This window comes from Leptopilina boulardi, unplaced genomic scaffold (assembly GCF_019393585.1).
Source record: "Leptopilina boulardi isolate dan_hultmark-lab unplaced genomic scaffold, ZJU_Lbou_2.1 LbouV2_122, whole genome shotgun sequence".
In the NCBI taxonomy this organism is placed as follows: domain Eukaryota; kingdom Metazoa; phylum Arthropoda; class Insecta; order Hymenoptera; family Figitidae; genus Leptopilina; species Leptopilina boulardi.
The window spans coordinates 2,918,583-2,938,608 of record NW_026137666.1 but is presented as its reverse complement, the minus strand read 5'-3'; the positions used below and the strand labels follow the sequence as shown (position 1 = coordinate 2,938,608).

Here is a 20,026-nt window from a genome sequence, read left to right as displayed (position 1 = left end):
TTGGATTCTGTTGCCGTCTATTTCGTCAGTGCTTTTCATTTCAAGTATAATTTCATCCGGGCAAGTCCGTTTAATGTTTTTGAATAAAAATGAATTTGTTATTTTTTAATTGAAAATATATGTAAAAGATTACATTTCAGTGTAAACAAATGATATTGACAGCTTTATTAATCTTAAATATTCTTAAAAATGTACTTTTAATTTTAAAAAATAAAATGCTCTTCATGTATTTTAAATTAAAAAATGACAACATAACCAAAAAATCTTATTTTTATTCTAAACTAAGAAAAATTAAAAAAACTAAGAAAAAACTTTCGCTTAATTCTTAGTGGAATCCGTAGTTTATTAATATGTATATTTACGTTTGGAAGGAGTATTTATGTGTGAACTATAAAAAGTTTGTTCGATGACATTTACTAATATGCTAATATTACTAATATCTTATAAAATTCATTTCTTCTTCTTCACATGAAATTGAAATGAAAAGCACTGACGAAATAGATAGCAACAGGATCCAACGGAATTGTCATATTTGTAAATGACCCTTCAAAAAATCCACTTTCCACAAGTGGCACGGAGCCTGTCCAACAAGTGGCACGAACTAACGAACTTGCCACAAGTTGGACGGACTTCGTGCCACTTGTGGTACGAAACACCGCCACTTGCGTCCGAGACGCTCGTGAGCCGTACAGGCTTCCGTACCTTTATGCTTCTCCAATTCTCTTCAACTTTTATCGCAACCTTGGTGCTGCACATCAACATTGGAGGTTGCTAATGATTCCTAAATCCATAAATGAGAAAGGAGTATAATTTTAGAAGTTTCAGTAGATAAGAAGTGAACTTTTTATTTTGTGAATGATAAATTAGTATCTTGTAACAATGAATGTGATTGCTAAGTCAACAAATGTTGCACCGTTTTTACGTGCTACAACAAAATGTGTACCTACTGGACCAAAATCTTCAGTTACCACTGGCAAAGTTCAGAAAACAAAAGTTATTGTTCCACCTCCTTTGCATAAGGTCTACACAAAGTCATATACTTTCAGTGGACCTATAAGATTAAATTCAGGAATCGCAGGTATATCAAGTAAACATCTTTTATTTCCTTTTTTTGTGGCGTTTGAATGAACATTACGTAACTGGAATTCGGGCAGTGAAAGACAGAGTATATTATTTTCTAATTTAATTTTAAGTTTTTACTCGTAATTCTAATTACATATTTCTTTGTTTATACGACTATTTAGTTTGTTTAAAAAAAGTGACATTTCTGTATAGCTAAGGATCTTGTAAATTTTTAAACTAAAAATTTAAGTTTTTTTTGTCAAAAGTTTTAAAGTATAACAAGTTTAATCATTTAACATGTTTTTATGTATATTTATAGAACTATTAAAAAATTAAATGGCAATCTTAAAAAATATTAATATTTTCCTTCTATAGAGGGGCACTTCAAATTTTAAATTTGGTTGCACCATAACTCGAAAACCGATTTAAAAAATTTTTGTTGCATTCTCATCTGTGGAATTTTTTAGCGGCTAAACCTCTAATATACTAATAATATTCATTTTTATGCTTTCTGTTCATTAATTTATCTCAAAAAAATGACGTTTTTCAGTTTTTTATTTTCTAAAGCTTGACATTTTTTTTAATTTTGCTAGTTTTGAGTATTTCGAGTTTAGCCAATAATGAAAATTCCTTAGAAGAGAATGCAAAGAGAATTTTTGAAATTCGGTTATCGAGACTTATTTCATTTTGAAATTTTTGAGAAAAAAAATCTTAAAAAACCTTCAATTTACGGTTCAAAAATTTACAAGACCACTTAAAACAATTTGAAGATTGTTCCAGGTTTAAAAGTCTTATTTCTTATTATTTAGTTTTAATAATTGTTATTGGTTAGTCTATTGACTTTCGTCTGAGAGCTGCTTCATACAGTAATATTTTTAAATATGTATGTTAAGGGGTTACACCACTTTGACCGCATGAAAAAATACGCGTTTTTCAAGAATTTTTTTTTAAGAAAGGAAATTTTTTTAATAAAATTAAAGTACATAACGTTATTATGCTATAATTAAACTACAAAAAAAATATTTTGAAATTTTTGCTTCCTCGTGGAGGTAGGCTTATTTATCATATTAATATCTCAAAACTGACCAAAAGATTTTTAAAAATATCAAAAAAAAAAATTTTATCGTCTAATTTCCAAAATTTTTTTTTCAATCGAAAAAATTTTTAAATAGAAAAATTTAAGGTTTTATATAATTTTTTTTTGGGACTTTTTTATGGTTTTCACCATAAAGTCAAATTTTTGCAACACTAACCTCTAAAGTTAAATTTTACACACCGAAAAGTGTGTGTAAAGAAGCTCTTTTTCAAACGGTGTGTAAAGTGATTTACTTTACGCACCGAAATTTTTTTCACATAATATAAGGATTATTTTAGACCATACAAAACCACAAAATTAAAAAAAGAAGTTTACTTTTAAATTTATACACTCCTGCTTAATGATATTTTTCCTGATCTTCGATTGATTTTTTTAATTCTATACAATCGAAATTATTCTAATAGAGAGTTGGAATTCTCCATAATAGGTACTTAACTTTAGAGGTGGGTGTTGCAAAAAATGTTGTATGATACACGTGCGTAAATCTGATTATACTCGTGTGATTCACACTCGTATAATCACTCACTTTACGCACTTGTATCATAAATAACTATTTTGGGTATTTTCACTATGATTTTTGTAATCAGCGCATCAAAATACATAAAAGTACGTAGTATAAAAAAAAACCAAAAATATTTTTCAAAAATTCAAAATTAAAACATTTTTAAAAAATTCCGAAAATATTGTAAAAACTGTTTGCCCATTATCGGGCTGGGCTTAAAAGTTTCGTAAAAAGAAGTATGTAGTTTTTTTGAAAAAATTTTGAAAAAAATCGATCAGTACGTCAAATGAGAAAAATGATTTTTTATCATTAAAACTCAAAAATTTGATAGTAATATCGTTTAAAAAAAAATTTCGATTTTTTTTGGAAAAGTACGTTTAAAAACACACATTTTGTAAAAAAAGACTTTTAAAATTGATGCATTTTTAAGGAAGTTACGAGCATTTAAAAATTAAGTCATGAAAATTCTCCAATTTTCAAAATTCCATAACTCGAAAACGGCTTGCTAACAAAATTTGAAAAAATTCATGGAAGCTAGTCTCAATTAGTACTAAAAGAAAAAAAAATCTCAAAAAAATCGGAGATGCAATTGCAGATGGACTTACACTTTGGCGTGGAATACATCATAGGTACTCAAATGTTTATATTATTATATTATTTTTGTATGTTTATTTCAATGTTAATGCTTTCTCCACGAGGAAGCAAATTTCTTTGCTGATCGTAAAGAGGAAGCAAAATGTTCTTGTAATGAACATCTGAATTTACAACTTGTTTTTTTAATTGCATATTTGGCAGGTGATTTAGCGGAGTGCTGCTAAAATAAAAAACGAAAAAGAATTAGTTTCTGTAGCCCAAAATCTGAAGAAATACGTAGCCGTTTTTAAAAATATACATTTTTCACAAAATGGCATCGATTTGCATGAAAAAATACGTATTTCGGATTAAAATTCCATTACTAAAAGTTGTCCAGAAATTGTAAATATTAATATTTTTAAAAGCGACTACTTATTTCTGCAGATTCTGGGCTACAGAAACTAATGCTTTTTGGTTTTTTATTTCAGTTGAAATCTGGACTAAGTTATCTGGGCCACTGCACGACCATACATTTTTGGAGGGCTTCGCTAAATCACCTCTCAAACAGGCTATTAAGAAAAAAAAATTTTCTAAATATCTTTTTTGTAGTTTAATTGTTGCATAATAACTTATACAAGTTTTAGGACATTTATCATAATATTGTGGAGTAAATTTTATGTTTGAAAGAAATTTATAACACGATGCTACAAAAAAAATTTTTTTTAATATACTTCTTATAGGACTTATACTCTCTTATATATGTTGTATAGGACACAAAAAACTAAGAAAAATGGTATATTTAAAATTTCCCAAACACCCCAATTTTCATTTTAGAGCCAGAAACCCATTTTTACGTATGTTTATGTTGTGTTTTTATAGTTATTTTAAATTAAGTACTTAATGACAACTGTCGTATATATTTTTATTTTTTACGTTAAAAAGACTATTTCTATAATATTTTGTTGCAATTTTTATTTTTTTATTTGTTACAATATTGTTTTCTCAATTTTTAATAAAAAAAATCTTTGACAAGAATTAATTATATTAATTAATCTGTACCGTAAGACAGGGATATTTCGCTCACCAAGTTATCTGCTTCAAAATATCTTTAAAATAAAATTTGATACTCTTTTTTCAAAGTTAAAATGTTGAATTTGTTCATATAGAAGTATCAAAACTTGGTTTAAAGATAACTTGGTGAGTGAATTTACCCTCAATAAGCGAAATAACCTCATTTTACGGTATAATTATGAGCATTTTTTAAAAATATTTTTTCATTTATTTTATTCATTTAATTATATTAATTTTTTAAATTTGTGTAATATTCCGCAAGGTTATTGTAATATTAATTTTTAAAAAAAATTTATAGTAATTTCTTAAATAACATTTAATTCTTTTAAATTAATTAAACATGAAATTAAATTAAATAATTTAAATTACATTAATAAATATTTAAAACAATAAATTGGAAAATTATTAAAATAAATAAAATGAAATAGTAATAAAAAAATAAAATAAATTAAAATTATTACAAAAAAATTAAATAAATATTTTTAATAACTTTAAGTAAATCTGAAATCTAAGATTATAATAAAATGAAGTAATCTTTTATAAATTTATTGCATTCATTTTTTTTTCTTTAATTAAATATTTTATAACAGTTGCAATTTTAAAAAAAAAATTTAATTCTGTGAAAAACAATGTGATAAAAATTGATTTACAGCTGACTCCAGCAACAGACAACCAAATATTTCCGCTGTTTCCACAACACTTACACAATTACCCGTGAGGGTCGCCGCCACTGTTGCTAGAGGACCCCTCTTGCAAAAAACCCGACACACTTTTTTTTCCAAGATCCACCTCCTTATTACTACTCCGTGCCCCCCCCCCCCTCTAACTTGAAAATAGTTATTTAGGGGTTTTTGGGGTCGCTGATTACGGCGGACTATCTTTTAAATCTATTTAATTAGCTTCAAAATCGTTAATTAGGGGTTTTCGAGGTCGGTGAACACAAATCTAAAGGTAACCTTAGTAACCATTTTCAAGTAAATTGGATTTGTTTTTAAAATTGTCCACCGTCATATTGGACCCGCCATTTTCAAATTTTAAAAACGGACTTACATTCTCATCATAATGAGAAGGTATTACATTTGGGCGATTTTGAGCATTCTCTAATTCCAGTGAATCTCGACGTTTTGAGAATTTCTGATGCCTAAAAAATGGCTCCTAAAAAACTGTCTGTCTGTCTGTATGTCTGTAGACAAAATTTGGTCCGACGATAACTCGAACAAATTTTAATGAATCGACTTCAAATTTGGTATACACTTTAAGTGTACCAAAATCTCGCCTGAGTTCGTTGGCCAGATGATTTCGTCAAAAATAAACAAAATTATTCAAATTTGGAGTTTTTAAAAATTCAAAATGGCGCATTGAAACATTTTTGACGCGATATTTTTAGTATTTAAAGGTATTCTGAAGGGATAAGATTTGAAAAAATTATAAAAACTGAACAAAAAATCTAAAAAAATCTTTTTTTAATGCTTGTAAATTGTTTCTTTAAAAATTTTCGGTTCTTTTAGTACACTATTTGATAGAGCCTCAAAGTACCTATAAAAATTTCGTTAATGGGTTAATGCATGCCTACTTTTTCTATTGTATGTTTCTAATTTTCGAGCGTGAAACGCGAGTGCCGTGATGAGAATGTTATCCTTAAAGTCAAAGTACTTTAAGAAAATGAAATTTAATTTATAAAAACCGAGAATTTCACTTATATAAATTGTACAAAAAAATTTTTATAAATAAAAACATGAGGGCAAAACCTCATATAATAAATTTGTTGCTTTAAAAATGCATTTGCTTTCAAATTCTTTTTTTAATGTTTTTAAATTTTCAATTATTTTTTTCTTTTACTCAATTGAAATTAGTTCGAAGCGGAATATCTTATTTTAGTAAATGATTTGGTTTGTCGATTTTCGTTAATTACAAAGACCTGGCCAATCCACGGCGCAAAATTAAGGAACTAAGTTTGAACAGCTGCAGTGCCGCTATTCTCTTTTTTTGATGGATAAAAAATTTATTCTAATATCTTTAAACCTTACCTATTTGTATAATTTAATTTAACGCATTTTAATAAAGACTATAAGTTGTTTCTAATAAATTTTTCAAAACAAGTCGATTATATGAAGCTTCCCTTTTAAAATAACTACTTTTGTACTTATTTTAACTCGGTGTGTAATTAATTTTACTCTTTTTAATAAAATTAATAAAAATAATTTCTTTCTTCTTCACATTTTACTTCAAATACTAAGCCCGCTTCGTTTGGTAAAACACCTTCTGGAAGATCGTGCATGAGGTCGGCAATAATATTTTTTCAAGAACTATACACGGAGAGAAAAATCATACTATATTCACATGAGCCACTGTTGCTTTTTTCACATAACACTATTTCATGTAAAAATCGTTTATCACGCAAGATATTTTTTCATGAAATCTTGTGTTTATTGCATGAATAAACGTTGTGTGAAATTAGAAAGACATGTATACTAATTCTGATTGATCTGTAAACTATAAACGCTTAAGAAACATGATAAAATTGCCTTCCTTCTCTCTATATAAAATTTGCTTAAAATCCATGCGCTTTTCGGATGGATTTCTTACAACGGAGATAGAAATGCTAGTGCGCATGCGTGACTCCCGTTCACGTGTCTAGTCATATATATATAGTCACGCATGCGCACTATCATTTGTATCTCCGTTGCAAGAAATCCATCCGAAAAGCGCATGGATTTCAAGCAAATTTCGCATTGAGTGGAGGGGAGTATTTACGACATGGACTTGAAGCAAATATAGTACATGTTCCAAACTTTTCTTGCATAGAAATCTACGACCCAATAAACACATGAATTTTGTGTAAAAAAAGCACGTCACAGGTGATGTGAATAATGAGTGCCCTGTTGAAAATTCCTATGTGAGAACACATATGGGATCCCATCCAGGATCTCTTGTGAGTTCTTATGTGGGTTCCCGTACAGGTTCACACATAAGATCCTGTATGAAAAGGTTCCTGGGATGAACTTGCGTGAGATCAAGCGCACGATCTTATGTCTCTGTAAAAGCAATAACACAGGATCCCATGAGGTTTCCTGTGTAGGTTCCTATATGAACAACACGATAAATAGGAACACACATGGGATCTTATTCGAGATCTTGTATGAGTTCTTACATAGGTTCTCACATATAAGAAGATTAATAGCATATATATAAAAGCATTCTATAAAATCTTATTAAGCTGCTATTAATCTTCTTATATGTGAGAACCTATGTAAGAACTCATACAAGATCTCGGATAAGATCCCATGTGTGTTCCTATTTATCGTGTTGTTCATATAGGAACCTACACAGGAAACCTCATGGGATCCTGTGTTATTGCTTTTACAGAGACATAAGATCGTGCGCTTGATCTCACGCAAGTTCATCCCAGGAACCTTTTCATACAGGATCTTATGTGTGAACCTGTACGGGAACCCACATAAGAACTCACAAGAGATCCTGGATGGGATCCCATATGTGTTCTCACATAGGAATTTTCAACAGGGTGACACAACCCATGTGAATATAGTATGATTTTTCTCTCCGTGTAGTAAGGAATTTTGTTAAAAACGCATTTCTTTTTTACACCACTTGCCTGGAAATTGTTTTCTTTTACATCTGCGTTGTAATTCATTTCAGTTCTTATATCGGAATCCTTAATCTCGGTAGCATATTTTGCTTCAGTTTTACTCATTTTACATATTCTGCAATAATAATTAGCAGAAAAACTTTCGCTGTACCCTAAACTTGTATTTAAACCAAGGTTGTCTCCTAAAATCACTGCAAGAATAAATTTTATATTAACTTTTCCATTTTTAGTTAAGACATCGATACCTATTTCAGCTAAATATTTAAATTCTGCAATTAATTTTGCAAATGCTATTTCATTACCCACTGTTTTATGATCATCATGATGAATTAACATTGCTAAAATAATATTTTTTAACTTTCCCCTAAATTGAGGTGGAATGCATAGCAAAATAATATAGGCTGCACCGAGTTTATGGATTCCAGTATGAGAACCAAGCGCATTCCCTGTTTCGTACTCATCGAAATATAATCCCAAAGGAAGACTTATGTCTCCCTTGAAATCTTTTTCATTACTCTTCCACACATGTCCTTGCACGATATGAGAGATCTTCTGTTTTTAAGGAAGACATGTATTCTAAAACCGTATACAATACACCTTCAGTCTCAAAGAAAGATTTTAAAACATCCCTTTTTTGGTACTTCTTTTCCACCAATTACTTCAAAATCTTCACAAACTGTAGGAGAAGTAGGATCAGTATAAAGTCCCTTTTCTCTGAGATTTTTAAAGCGTAAATGTTCAGTTTTGTTTTTTTCTAAAGTGGTGGGCAAAATTTGAAACATGGAATCAATTTCATTTTGTTCTTTTTGAGTAATGCAATATTTGTCTAAAATTTCTTTAGTTTTTTCATGTATTAAATTTAATGGAATTGTTACAGTGTTATTCATTTCTTCCATTACACATTGAACAAGATTTCTAGGCATCGCTGGTTTACTGTACAAATTTGTAATCATACGAGTTACTTTATCCTCAATCAAATCAGTTAAATTACATTCTTGTTGACTTTGAGATGTTTTAAAACTTTGACTATTATTTGAAATTTTTGAAGTTGTCGGATCTGAAGCATTATTGGTACTTAATAATGAGTCATTGGGTGTTAGAGAAGAAGCAATAAGTGGTGGGAATTTCGAGTTAGTTGAACTATCAGCGCTGACACAAGAGATATTAGGATCTGAATTAGAATAAAAATCCATAGAAGGTGTGTGTGATGAACTCGATTTCGATGTGTTTGGACTTATGTTACAAGCAGGTGTAATAAATACCTCATGGTGGATTTCAGGAGAAAAAATAGACGGAATTGATAAAGATGAGCTTGTGCAAGGAGTACTAGCATTTGGTACAGAGACTTTTGGATCAGTAGGAGGCGAAACTAATTTTTTTGGAAAATGTAATGGATGTTCAAGATTAACATGACGTTTAAAAGAATTCAAGAGAGAAAATGGTCTTTCACATATAGAACAAACATAATTACTTTTTTCTCTGAAGTTGTGAAAAGTACGATAATGTGTAATTAAAGCTCGTAAGGATGTGTTGCAAATTACTTTACATAAATGGCAACGTATTTTTCAAGAAAAAGATAAAAAAAATAAATTGCACTAAATGAAAATATTATATAAACAGAAACTCTCCAGTTTTTCGATTTCGGTTTTTTGATTTCGGATATTCGATTTCGCTTCTCGGATTTCTATTTTTCGATTTCGGTTTTTCGAGTGTTATTCTGTGATTTATTTCATTTTACGTTTGAACCGTCCCACAAATATTTACTGTAAAAAATAATATATTAAGATATTAATTTTGAATTCATTATGCATGTATAAATTAATAACACGTGCATTTTATTAAAAAAATACCTCAAAATTGGCTCCGAATTTAAAAGATCAACTGCAACTTCAATTTGCAAAATACTTTCTACGTCACTTGTAGTGAATATTTTATAAATGTAGCTTTGAATAAAATTCCAGAGGTGTACACCAGTACAAGGGTATTGACCCTTGTAAAACATAGATCTAGAGCTTGAAGTAAACTTTCCATACATATCTCATAGTGTCAACGCAAACGTAAATCGAGTGAATTTTTTCGAGTGTGTTCTCAATAACCAAAATGAAAGGTTGCACAGTCTCACCTCTATCGTTGGCTCTTCAATTGATACGATCAAGATGAATTTCTAATTCTGTCAAATCCTATATAAAATGGATTTTGAATATAAATTATGTTCTAATCAAATTTCAGTTTGAAAAGTATTAAAGTATTTTTATTAAATTAACTTTATCGGTCGATTATTAAAATTTTTCTGAAATTTTATTAATAGCATTAACCCCTTAACTGCGATGACGAAGATTTGACGCACAAAATTGTCGTCATCAGCAGTTAAGGGGTTAATAAATTATGAAATATTGTAAAGTATTTCTTTACAATTGAATTTCTTTTTGTATTACAGTAACTTCTCAAGCTCAGCAAATACGTTTATCTCACACGGACATCCAAGTACCAGATTTTTCCAAATATCGAAGGGATTCTGTGCAAGATCCAACATGTGACAGTCATGAATCTCTACACAAGAGGCAAACATTTTCTTATCTTATTGCAGGAGGTATGATTGTATTTAATTGTAAATTTCGCCCTACTATAAAAACGTTCATAAGATCTCACATTAGACCACAAATAATTATTTACGTGAGATCGCTATCAAGATCTCAGATGAGACACACAACTGATCTTACTAGAAAACACATGTTAAATCTTACACGAGTTCTTATTCGAATTCACAGTCGACACATACCACTCATGTTATATAAGTAGGCAACGGTTATACAAAAAAGAATTCAAAAAAATTATATTGAATATACGAGATTGACCTCAGTTAATTCCGCTTAGCGACAAATACGAATTGGATCTGTTTTTGAATTCACTTGAATTGGTCTGAAGCGCATATTGAATGAAGAATATGCTAAAAGATTATAATTTGACATTTTTATGGCAGAATTCTTCTCTTTTTCTAGAAAATATTAAGAACACTTTTCTGGAATGAGAACATTATGTCAAATCTACAATAGTTCTGTAACATGTTAGTTACAAGTTGTGTCGTCAAATGTTTGTTCTTTTTTTCGTACTCTACTGAAAATTCCGGCGTCGTTTCCTAAGCTGAATACGACATCGGAACCTGCGCCGTTTTCGGCTTCTGATCCGACGCCTGATTCGACATGGGATCCGCAGTCGGAAACGACGTCGGATTCGTAATATGAATTTGGGATAGTTTCTGACGTCAGATACGTAGGCGAATTTTATTTGAAAAATTTAATTTTGTTTATTAAGCAATTTTTTAATGTAAATTATAATTTAATAAATTATGAATTTTTAAAGAGCATTTATAAATGAATTCCCCGTTACACATATGTAACAAATTTAGATCTCTGTTACAAAAAATATTAATAAAAAAAATTCTTCCGACCTGTTGACTCTGAGACTTGAACCCTCGACCATCATTGCTCTCAACCGCACTGGGAGCGCCTTAACGGGCTCGACCAGGGGAGGCTATGAAATTTCTTGAGAAAATGTCTCTTATAACGAAAATACTTTAAACAGATACTTATATTATTTTGTTAAGTCATCAAACAGTTTTTCAGATGTTTATTATTACAAAGAGTATATTATCGTATACATATATTTTTATGAACATTAATGATATCAATTAATAATTTTGTCAATTTAGATAGTTTTAAATGATTAATTGTGTTAATGAATATAAATTACAAAAATTTTCCAATGGTATATGAGTTTTAATACCTAATTTTATAATCGGAGTTTATTAACTTCAATATTTTAATTTAGAATGACATGAATTTAAATTTTAATCAAGTGAACTCTGCATAAATTTCAATTTTTTCGAAAATAAATTAAGTAACAATGTTGGTATAGCAAATTTTTTTTAACAAACTAATGTAATTTGTATAATATACTTAATTACAACGCACTTTTTACCAGAATTTTCTTATATTAAAAGTAATGTGATCAAAAATAAATTAGTACATAACTCCAATTTAAAAATTATTTTTTTTAAACAAGGAAAATCAGTTACATTAACAGAATTCTCAAGTTTTTAAAAGATCCAAAAAAAGTTATATCAAGCAACAAATATTTACAAAATTTCATAATTTGATTATTTTTAAACACTATAATATTCTAGTAATATGTTCATTAATTCTGTATGCCATTAATTATTTGTTGAAAATCGAGTAATTTCTGTTTTGATCAAATTTTAATATTCAATATTAAATAATTACTAAATAATGTTTTTAAATAAGTGTTATTCATGGGAATACTTAAAAACAGTACAAGAAGTAATAAATTTTATTTGTATATCCAAATTCAAACATGTTTAATATTTTTATGCATGTTAATAACAGCGAATTAGTTTCATGGAACCATAATAAGAAATTTAAATAAAAGTTTTTAATAAATTATATTTGTAAAATTTAAAATATTATAGACGCAAAGTTGACGTAGAAGTTTCTTTGGATAATCAGGTTGGCTCCACCTATGAAGAAGGTGTCTCATCTGAGATCTTCTAAGCGACCTAACGTGAATACTTATCTGTGGCCTAATGTGAGAGCTTATGTACGTTTTTACAGTAAAGCGGTGACTTGACTAATCAAAACGAAGCTAAAAAATAATTTTCGTTTTGATTAAAAAATTACAAAAATTTTGCTCCTATTTTATGTAACGAAAGTAGGTGTACTTCCGAAGTAGGGCTACCTTTGATTTTTTAATAAAACTTGGTGTACTAACGTATTTGGTGCGCTGATTACGAAAATGATAGTGAAAATTGGCGCAAATTTGATTATCATGGTAAAAACCATAAAAAAAACACCATAAAATCATGGTTTTTTGCGATTATCTCGTAAAAAAAGAAAAATTTCAAAAAATGTTTTAGACAAAAGTTGTAGGCCTCAAAAAAACACACATTTTATCTCCTATACATTTTTTACAAAAAGTAATAATTTTTCGAGAAAAATAAAAAAAAACCATGAAAACTGATACATAATATACCAATCACAGTCCATTGTATGTGAACCCCGCCAAAGTTTCTTTAAAACGCAGAGTAGAACTTGACACAGCCTGAGGCCGCGTACATCGTGTTACGTGAACTGCTGCTGTGGATCCCACCTAACTTTGTCAGCAGAATACACGGAAAAAAATAGTTCGCGAAACTTTCGTAAACTAGTTTTTCACTTTTGGACGGTCCCAAAGTTTGGAAATCTTTCACTAACTTTTTCCAAGATTTCACGAACGTTGATCACTCTTCATGACGATCTATGTCTGCGCACGCGCACAAAAAAAAGTTTGTGGAATCTTGAAAAAAAGTTAATGAAAGATTTCCAAACTTTGGGCCCTTCCAAAAGTGAACAGCTAGTTTAAGAAAGTTTCACGAACTATGTACTTTCGGCTATTTCCGACCCCCCCACCCCGCCAAGGTTTCTTTAAAATATAAACAGAGCAGTATATCTTAAGCGGTCAAAGGCCACGTTCAGCAGTTTACTTGAAGTACAGCTGTAGATAGCATCTGACTTTGTCTGCACTATTTTTCCATCATTTTTAGGGTTCCGTACTCGGTTCGGAACCCTATTGATATCGGTTTTTTTGAAATCGTGTATCCCCCCCCTAGCGGCCACACGAATTTATCTGGAGGGCTGAAATTTAGTACACATATGTATTTTCGCGTGTAGATTACAGGAAAAATATAGCGAACCAGATTGGAGTTGATTATCATAGCGTTGTCAAGGAAAAACCATGAATTTTTACGAAAATTGCCTAAAAATGAGTATGTTCCCCCCCCCCCCTAGCGGCCACATCTTTTGACATAAAAAGCTTAAATTTTGCACACTTACGTATCTTTACGTGAAAATTACAGGAAAAATATAGCGAACTTGATTCGGATCAATTTACATAGCGTTGGCAAGGAAAAATCAAAAATTTTGAAAAAAATGGTTTAATCTTCCTAGCGCACACAATATTCAACCCAGAATGTTCATATTTGTTGTATAAATGTATTTTTTCGTGAAAATTGTAGGGAGAAAATGTAAGTACGATTGGAGTTGATGATCAAATTTTATCAAATTTTTAAAGAAAAATGATAATTTTAAGGAAAAAATGTATTTTTCCTCAAAAAACGAAAAAAGTTTATATCAAGTGATTCAAATTTATACATTTCGACGTATTTTTACGTGTATATAACACAAAAAATATAGCGAGGATGATTGGAGTTGAATTTTCAGGTGCTGTCAAGAAAAAACTGATAATTTTAGAAAAAATCATGAATTTTCTCCGAATAACGAAAAAAATTTTATCTAAAGGGCTTCAAATTTATTATTTTCACGTATTTTTATGTGTAGATTATAGAAATAATGTAATAAAAATGATAAGAAGTAGAAAAAGTGGACTTTTTCCTTGAGTTTATTTCTTCAGTCGTTACAACTCTAATATTAAAAAATCGGACAAGTGCGAGTTACACTCGCACTGAAATCGAGGGTTCCGTACTCGAAGCGAACTTATTTCGTATAAAAACAAATGTTCGGGAATATATTTTTTGACATTATTTTGAGAAATAAATGATCAAATATCTTAGGATAAGGGTTAGGGAAAAAAGGTCAATATCTCGCCCCTGTGACCTTACATCGATCTAAGCGCCAATAGTATAATAATAGTATATCTCCTTTTGTGTATTATATAAAATTATATTGAATTATTGCATCAATTAAATTTTAAAATTGTATGGAACTTGAGGATCGACGTTATCGAAAATTATTATCGTATTGTTTGAACGAAATTTAGGAAAAGAGTCGATATTTGATCATTATTGATCAGACAAGTAAGTGGTTAATGTATTTCATTTGATCTTTTATAATAAATATTCCTGGAAGTCGCCTAATATTTTATTTTTATATTTTGTATTTGGGTTCACCAACTTCCCTCCCTGTGATCTAAGTCTTTTGTTGATTTTAATTAATAAATTAACTGGCGTCCGCGTGCAACTAAAATTATTATTTTATTTTATATCGTCAAATAGAGCCCCAGCAACTCTGAACTCGGTCGCGCTAGGTGAGGAATAATTTTAACTTTGATCATTTATTCTTATTTTATTATATTTTCTCTTAATAACAAATTATTCCGTCTCAAACTATTGCAGATCAAACTTTTTATTTGCAAAATAGTAATAGTTTGTACAAAATTTCATTAATATTCATTAATTATTGTGGAGTATAGATTAAAATAACTGATTTTGGAACTCCAAAGTAATTTTTTAACCTCTTCATTTTTTTGTGATATGTCTTTAAAAACTTAATTTTAGAAGAGTTCAAATATTAAGTTTTGAGCTCTATACATTTGTTATTAAGAAACAAAAAAAATTTCTGATTTATATTAACAGTTTTTATAAAAAATTAATTTTCAATTTTTTTAATTTCAAAAGTACATTCGGGGTTAGGTGGCGCGGTTATCTGAAAATTTCGTTAAATATTAATAAAATGAAGTTGATTATATGAAATTTACACATTAAGAAGCACCAATAACAATCCTATTCAAAAAATTTAACCGAATAATGGTTTTCAAATATTCACAGCGTTATTATAAAAAAAAAAATTTTGGTAATTTTACAATTTCATTTAATTTAAATGAAATTTTTTAATTTTTAAATTTAAAATAATTTTATTGTAAAATTACAGTACAAGACTTATTTTATTAAGTCTTTTATTATTTAAACTTTAAATCATATAATTTAATTTTAATTTCACTCCTGCGCCACGCAACCCCGGGCCGGGGTTGCTTGGCCCGCTTTGCACAGCTTCAAATAAAGTGGTATAAAAATAAAAGTATTAAATATATTTTAACTTTCTTTTTTTTAATTAAAGCTGATATGTTACAACAAGTTTTCTATAAATTAACTTTTTAAAAAAAGCAAAAATAAGTGAGTTACACAACGAAGAGTAAAAAGTGCGCCAAGTAACCCCGGTCTTCCCTACTTAATTTCTAATTAATTATTCATTAATTAAAATAAATATTATAATAATTATTATGCCTATAATAATAAAATAAATTAAAAAATATAAAGAAATAAACTCATTAAGAATATATAGTAATTATAATTATTATTTGCTGTAGTACTTCAAATTTTTATATATTACAATGTGCAATTCCAGCTTTATATAAAACTATTATTAATTTACATAATTCGTATTCATTTTATATAAAATCAGAATAAGTAACAAAATGCGTAATTTTAATTTAATTAATTAAATTTTTTATTAATTTATTACTTATTAATATTATTCCATTAATATTAAAAATGTTTATATTTTAATTCAATAACTTATCTAATAAATAAATACAATTTATAATTAACATTATTAAAGAAGGATATGTGCTGGTAAACAAAAATTTTTCCTATAGCCATTGCGTGGCCGAGAGGTTTAATGTAAAAAATGTATAGGACATATACATATACATGTGTGTTTTTTTGAGATCTACAACTTTTGTCCAAAACATTTTTTGAAATTTTGCTTTTTTACGAGATAATCGTAGAAAACCATGATTTTATGGTGTTTTTTTAATGGTTTTTACTATGATAATCAAATTTTCGCCAATTTTCACTATCATTTTCGTAATCAGCGCACCAAAATACGTTAGTATACCAAGTTTTATTATAATTGGAGGTACCCCTTCTTCGGAAGTATATCCACGAAGCTAAAGTATAATGTACTTTTAATTCTGTTTGTTGAACGAAACGAAAGTAGAATATACCTTTTATAGCTACTGGTGTTGGAGCTGCGTATGCTGGTAAAGCCCTCATTGTCGATCTTGTTTCTTGCTTGAGTGCTTCAGCAGATGTTTTAGCTCTTGCTAAAATTGAAATCAAGTTAGATGCTATACCAGAAGGAAAAAGTGCTGTTTTTAAGTGGCGTGGTAAACCTCTTTTTGTGCGTCATAGGTAAGAAAAATTATACTACCGGTACAATGTAAAAAAAGGAGTTAGATTTGAACTCCCAAAGGGATTTTAGAGAAGTCCCACCCTTTTGGAGTTGAATTCTTGGTGAGTTAAGGGGTTAAACCATTCTAAAATTTTCAAAAAATCAAAACATTTTTTTTTTTTAAAGATGCATAAGGGTATCTAAAATAAGAAACAATATCAATTATAAGTAAAAACACTTTTTAAATGCTTCAATTTGATCCTAATTGTTGTCTTGTACTGCGTGTTCGGCTGAGGTATTTTCCTATATAATCTAATGCAGGGACATTTCCACTTCATTTTAACTCTTGGCTAGCTCAATCAGTAAAATTTAACTAAGTTGCAGTAATTTTTACAACTAGTCAGTGAAATTCCACTGATTATATGGCGCAGGCATCGCAGATTAAAGGTATATCCAAAAAATCATAAGTAAAACATTAAACGCGTTTTTCTCAAAACTACTTTTTTGAGCTGATCGGAAACATAACTTTCACAAATCTCCATCGACTTAATTAAAAATTTTAGCTGTAGCTTCTCAATAACATTATCTAGAGAAAGACATACGGATTTTTTTTATTTTGCATATTTCTTTAGTTATAAACAATTTAGTGCATATTTTTTTAAACAAAACCTCCGTTTTTTCTTAAAATGTTCACAATTTTTGCAAAAATTTATAAAAAAAATTCTCCTTTGTCTATCTCTAGTTTTTGAAATGTAAAATTAAAAAAAAATTTGTTTTTTGTACTAGGATGAAAATTTTATCAAAAACATTTCTGGCCGCGAAGTGATTCCCTCAGAAATGGTTTCCTTAACTTTCCTTAAATTAAATTGCTTAAATTGGTTTCCTCATGGCAACACATGCGTTAGAAAAGGACATAAATGTGTAGGCATATCTGGCCACGAGTGTATCTGTACACCTGATAATTTAAAAGAAAATAATTTATGGAGTATATTTTTTTTCTCTTTAAAGTGTACTCAATAAAGATATATAAACATATTTTTCATTATTTTTAAACTTTTCTTTAAAAAATTATTAAAATTAGGCCCCTTTTTGACGTTGAAGAGTTGGTTTAACCCCTTAATGTTAGGTATGTCAAGGGTCTATGTTTTCTATTTTCTTTAAAATTGCAATTTTGTTTTGCGTCGGTTAAATGTAAACGTAAGTCCTAGATTAATTCAGTCATGTACAGTTTTTACTACTTTTTTATAAGTTCTCACTTTTAAGACTAACTTTAATGCATGTGTTTTTATCTCACTTGTCCACTTTCCTCCCGTTACATCATCAATTTTCTTCCCTGGGGAGAAAAGTTGATGGCATAGCGGGAGGAAAGAAAATGGGGATATTCTGATTGGTTAGTTATAGATTAACAAATTCTATAGATGAGTTAGTCATTTTGTTTGAATTCTCAACCAATGAAAACTCATTGGTACAAATTGAATTGAATAAACAAAGGGCTTCACTGAATGTTGCTTAGCGATAAATACAAATTGGACCTTGACAAAAAAAGTTGATTCATTTCAATTCATCTGAATTAGTTTTTTTTACTGGGTTTACATGTCTTAATTATAGTAGACACCCTGACTAGGTGTCAATGTATTAGTTTCGATAACTTTTTTTTACTAGTGACGTTCGTTTCAAAATGTATAAATTCAGTGATCTATTAACTTACACTTGCATTAAGCTTGCAACTTTACAATATCGTTTCGGTTTGAATGGCCAAAAAGTAAAATCTTTTTTAATAAAAAAGCTTTAAATCTCTTAGATTTATAATCTCGGATAACCAGTTTCAAGCAAATCCAATTATTTTTTAATAATCTATCCGTCATATTGAATTCTGAAAACTAACATCGAAATCATGTTCAGCGTTAATATTTTTTGAACCTGGTTTAAAAGATTGGTTGCCATTACCATTTCGTTAGTAAAAGTATTTTTGCTAATTTAGATTACTTACTGTTACCATTTATTTAGTAAGGTAACTAATTAAATACTTATTTCAACAAACTAATTAGTTAAACCAACTAATAAAACAATTATGCTAACCAATAAAAATAGTAACCACAACTAATAAATTAGCAGCAGTATAGTTTACTAACTAAAATGGCAACGCCAACCAATCTTTTCTCTCAGTGTGGGTTATCCAGCGGCTTTTGGTGTTTTAAATATCCTGCGAACAGGCTACAGATATCCGAAAGCCGATAGATATCCTGAATATCTAGGTATTACGGGGGATATGTTAGAGCACAAAAGACTAGTATGGGTGTCAAACACCCATAGTGAACTTTAAGGGTTAGTGATAAACACTTTCATTAGAAAATTTTAATCATTAAACTTATGTTTTGCAGACCACAAACAGAAATCGCAAAGGAAGAAGCCGTTGATATGTCAATTCTTCGTGATCCAGAACATGACAGTGCACGTGTTAAACGTTCAGAATGGCTGATTGTTATTGGTGTGTGTACTCACTTGGGCTGTGTTCCAATTGCCAACGCAGGTGATTTTGGTGGATATTATTGTCCCTGCCATGGTTCTCATTACGACGCTAGCGGTAGGATTCGAAAAGGACCAGCTCCTTTGAATCTTGAGGTGCCTCCTTATGAATTTGCTGAGAATATTGTTGTTGTAGGTTAATACTTTAATGTTCTTACAGTTTTTAGCTAAATTCATTTTATTTATTACTAAATGCAATGTGATAGATAAAAATCTGTCTTGTAATATAGAGTAACAATTACTTTTTTGAATAAATGATGTCAAAATAAAAATATTTTTTTCATTATTTAATGATCAAAAGTTGACAGAGGAGCGGAAGGTCATAGTTTATCCTTCTATACACATTAATTTCGTTTTACTCAAAACTAGACTTTGTACATTTCTGATATTAAAAGTCTCAAATCTCAACCAAATTCAAAAAATAAAATTTTTATCGTTAAAATACACAAATAGGCTTTGCATGATGAAGAGAAAATTAAAAAAAAAATTTTGTTGAAAATTTGCGACCATTTTGAAAAAAATTAATTCTTTTATAAACACAATCTACAAAAAAATGGTTTAAAAATTTAAAAAAAAAAACAAGCAGCTCGTCATGCAATAGCCAGTAGTTTAAAGAAGATTTCTCGTAA

The 20,026-nt window shown here is 29.2% G+C and overlaps 1 protein-coding gene across 2 annotated transcripts; it reads left to right on the top strand.

Moving 5' to 3' along the window:
• The first annotated feature begins 722 nt into the window (after nt 1-722).
• LOC127287048 (cytochrome b-c1 complex subunit Rieske, mitochondrial) lies at nt 723-19,669 on the top strand. 2 transcript variants are annotated; one of them, XM_051313769.1, is made up of 4 exons: nt 723-1,087; nt 10,349-10,501; nt 16,714-16,891; nt 19,253-19,669. In XM_051313769.1, exons 1-4 carry the CDS (start codon nt 880-882, stop codon nt 19,536-19,538), a joined length of 825 nt encoding a protein of 274 aa, XP_051169726.1. In that variant the 5' UTR covers nt 723-879; the 3' UTR covers nt 19,539-19,669. The 2 variants fall into 2 exon arrangements, with proteins under 2 accessions (XP_051169726.1, XP_051169732.1); XM_051313775.1 differs by having other exon boundaries at nt 724-1,078.
• The last annotated feature ends 357 nt before the right edge of the window (nt 19,670-20,026 follow it).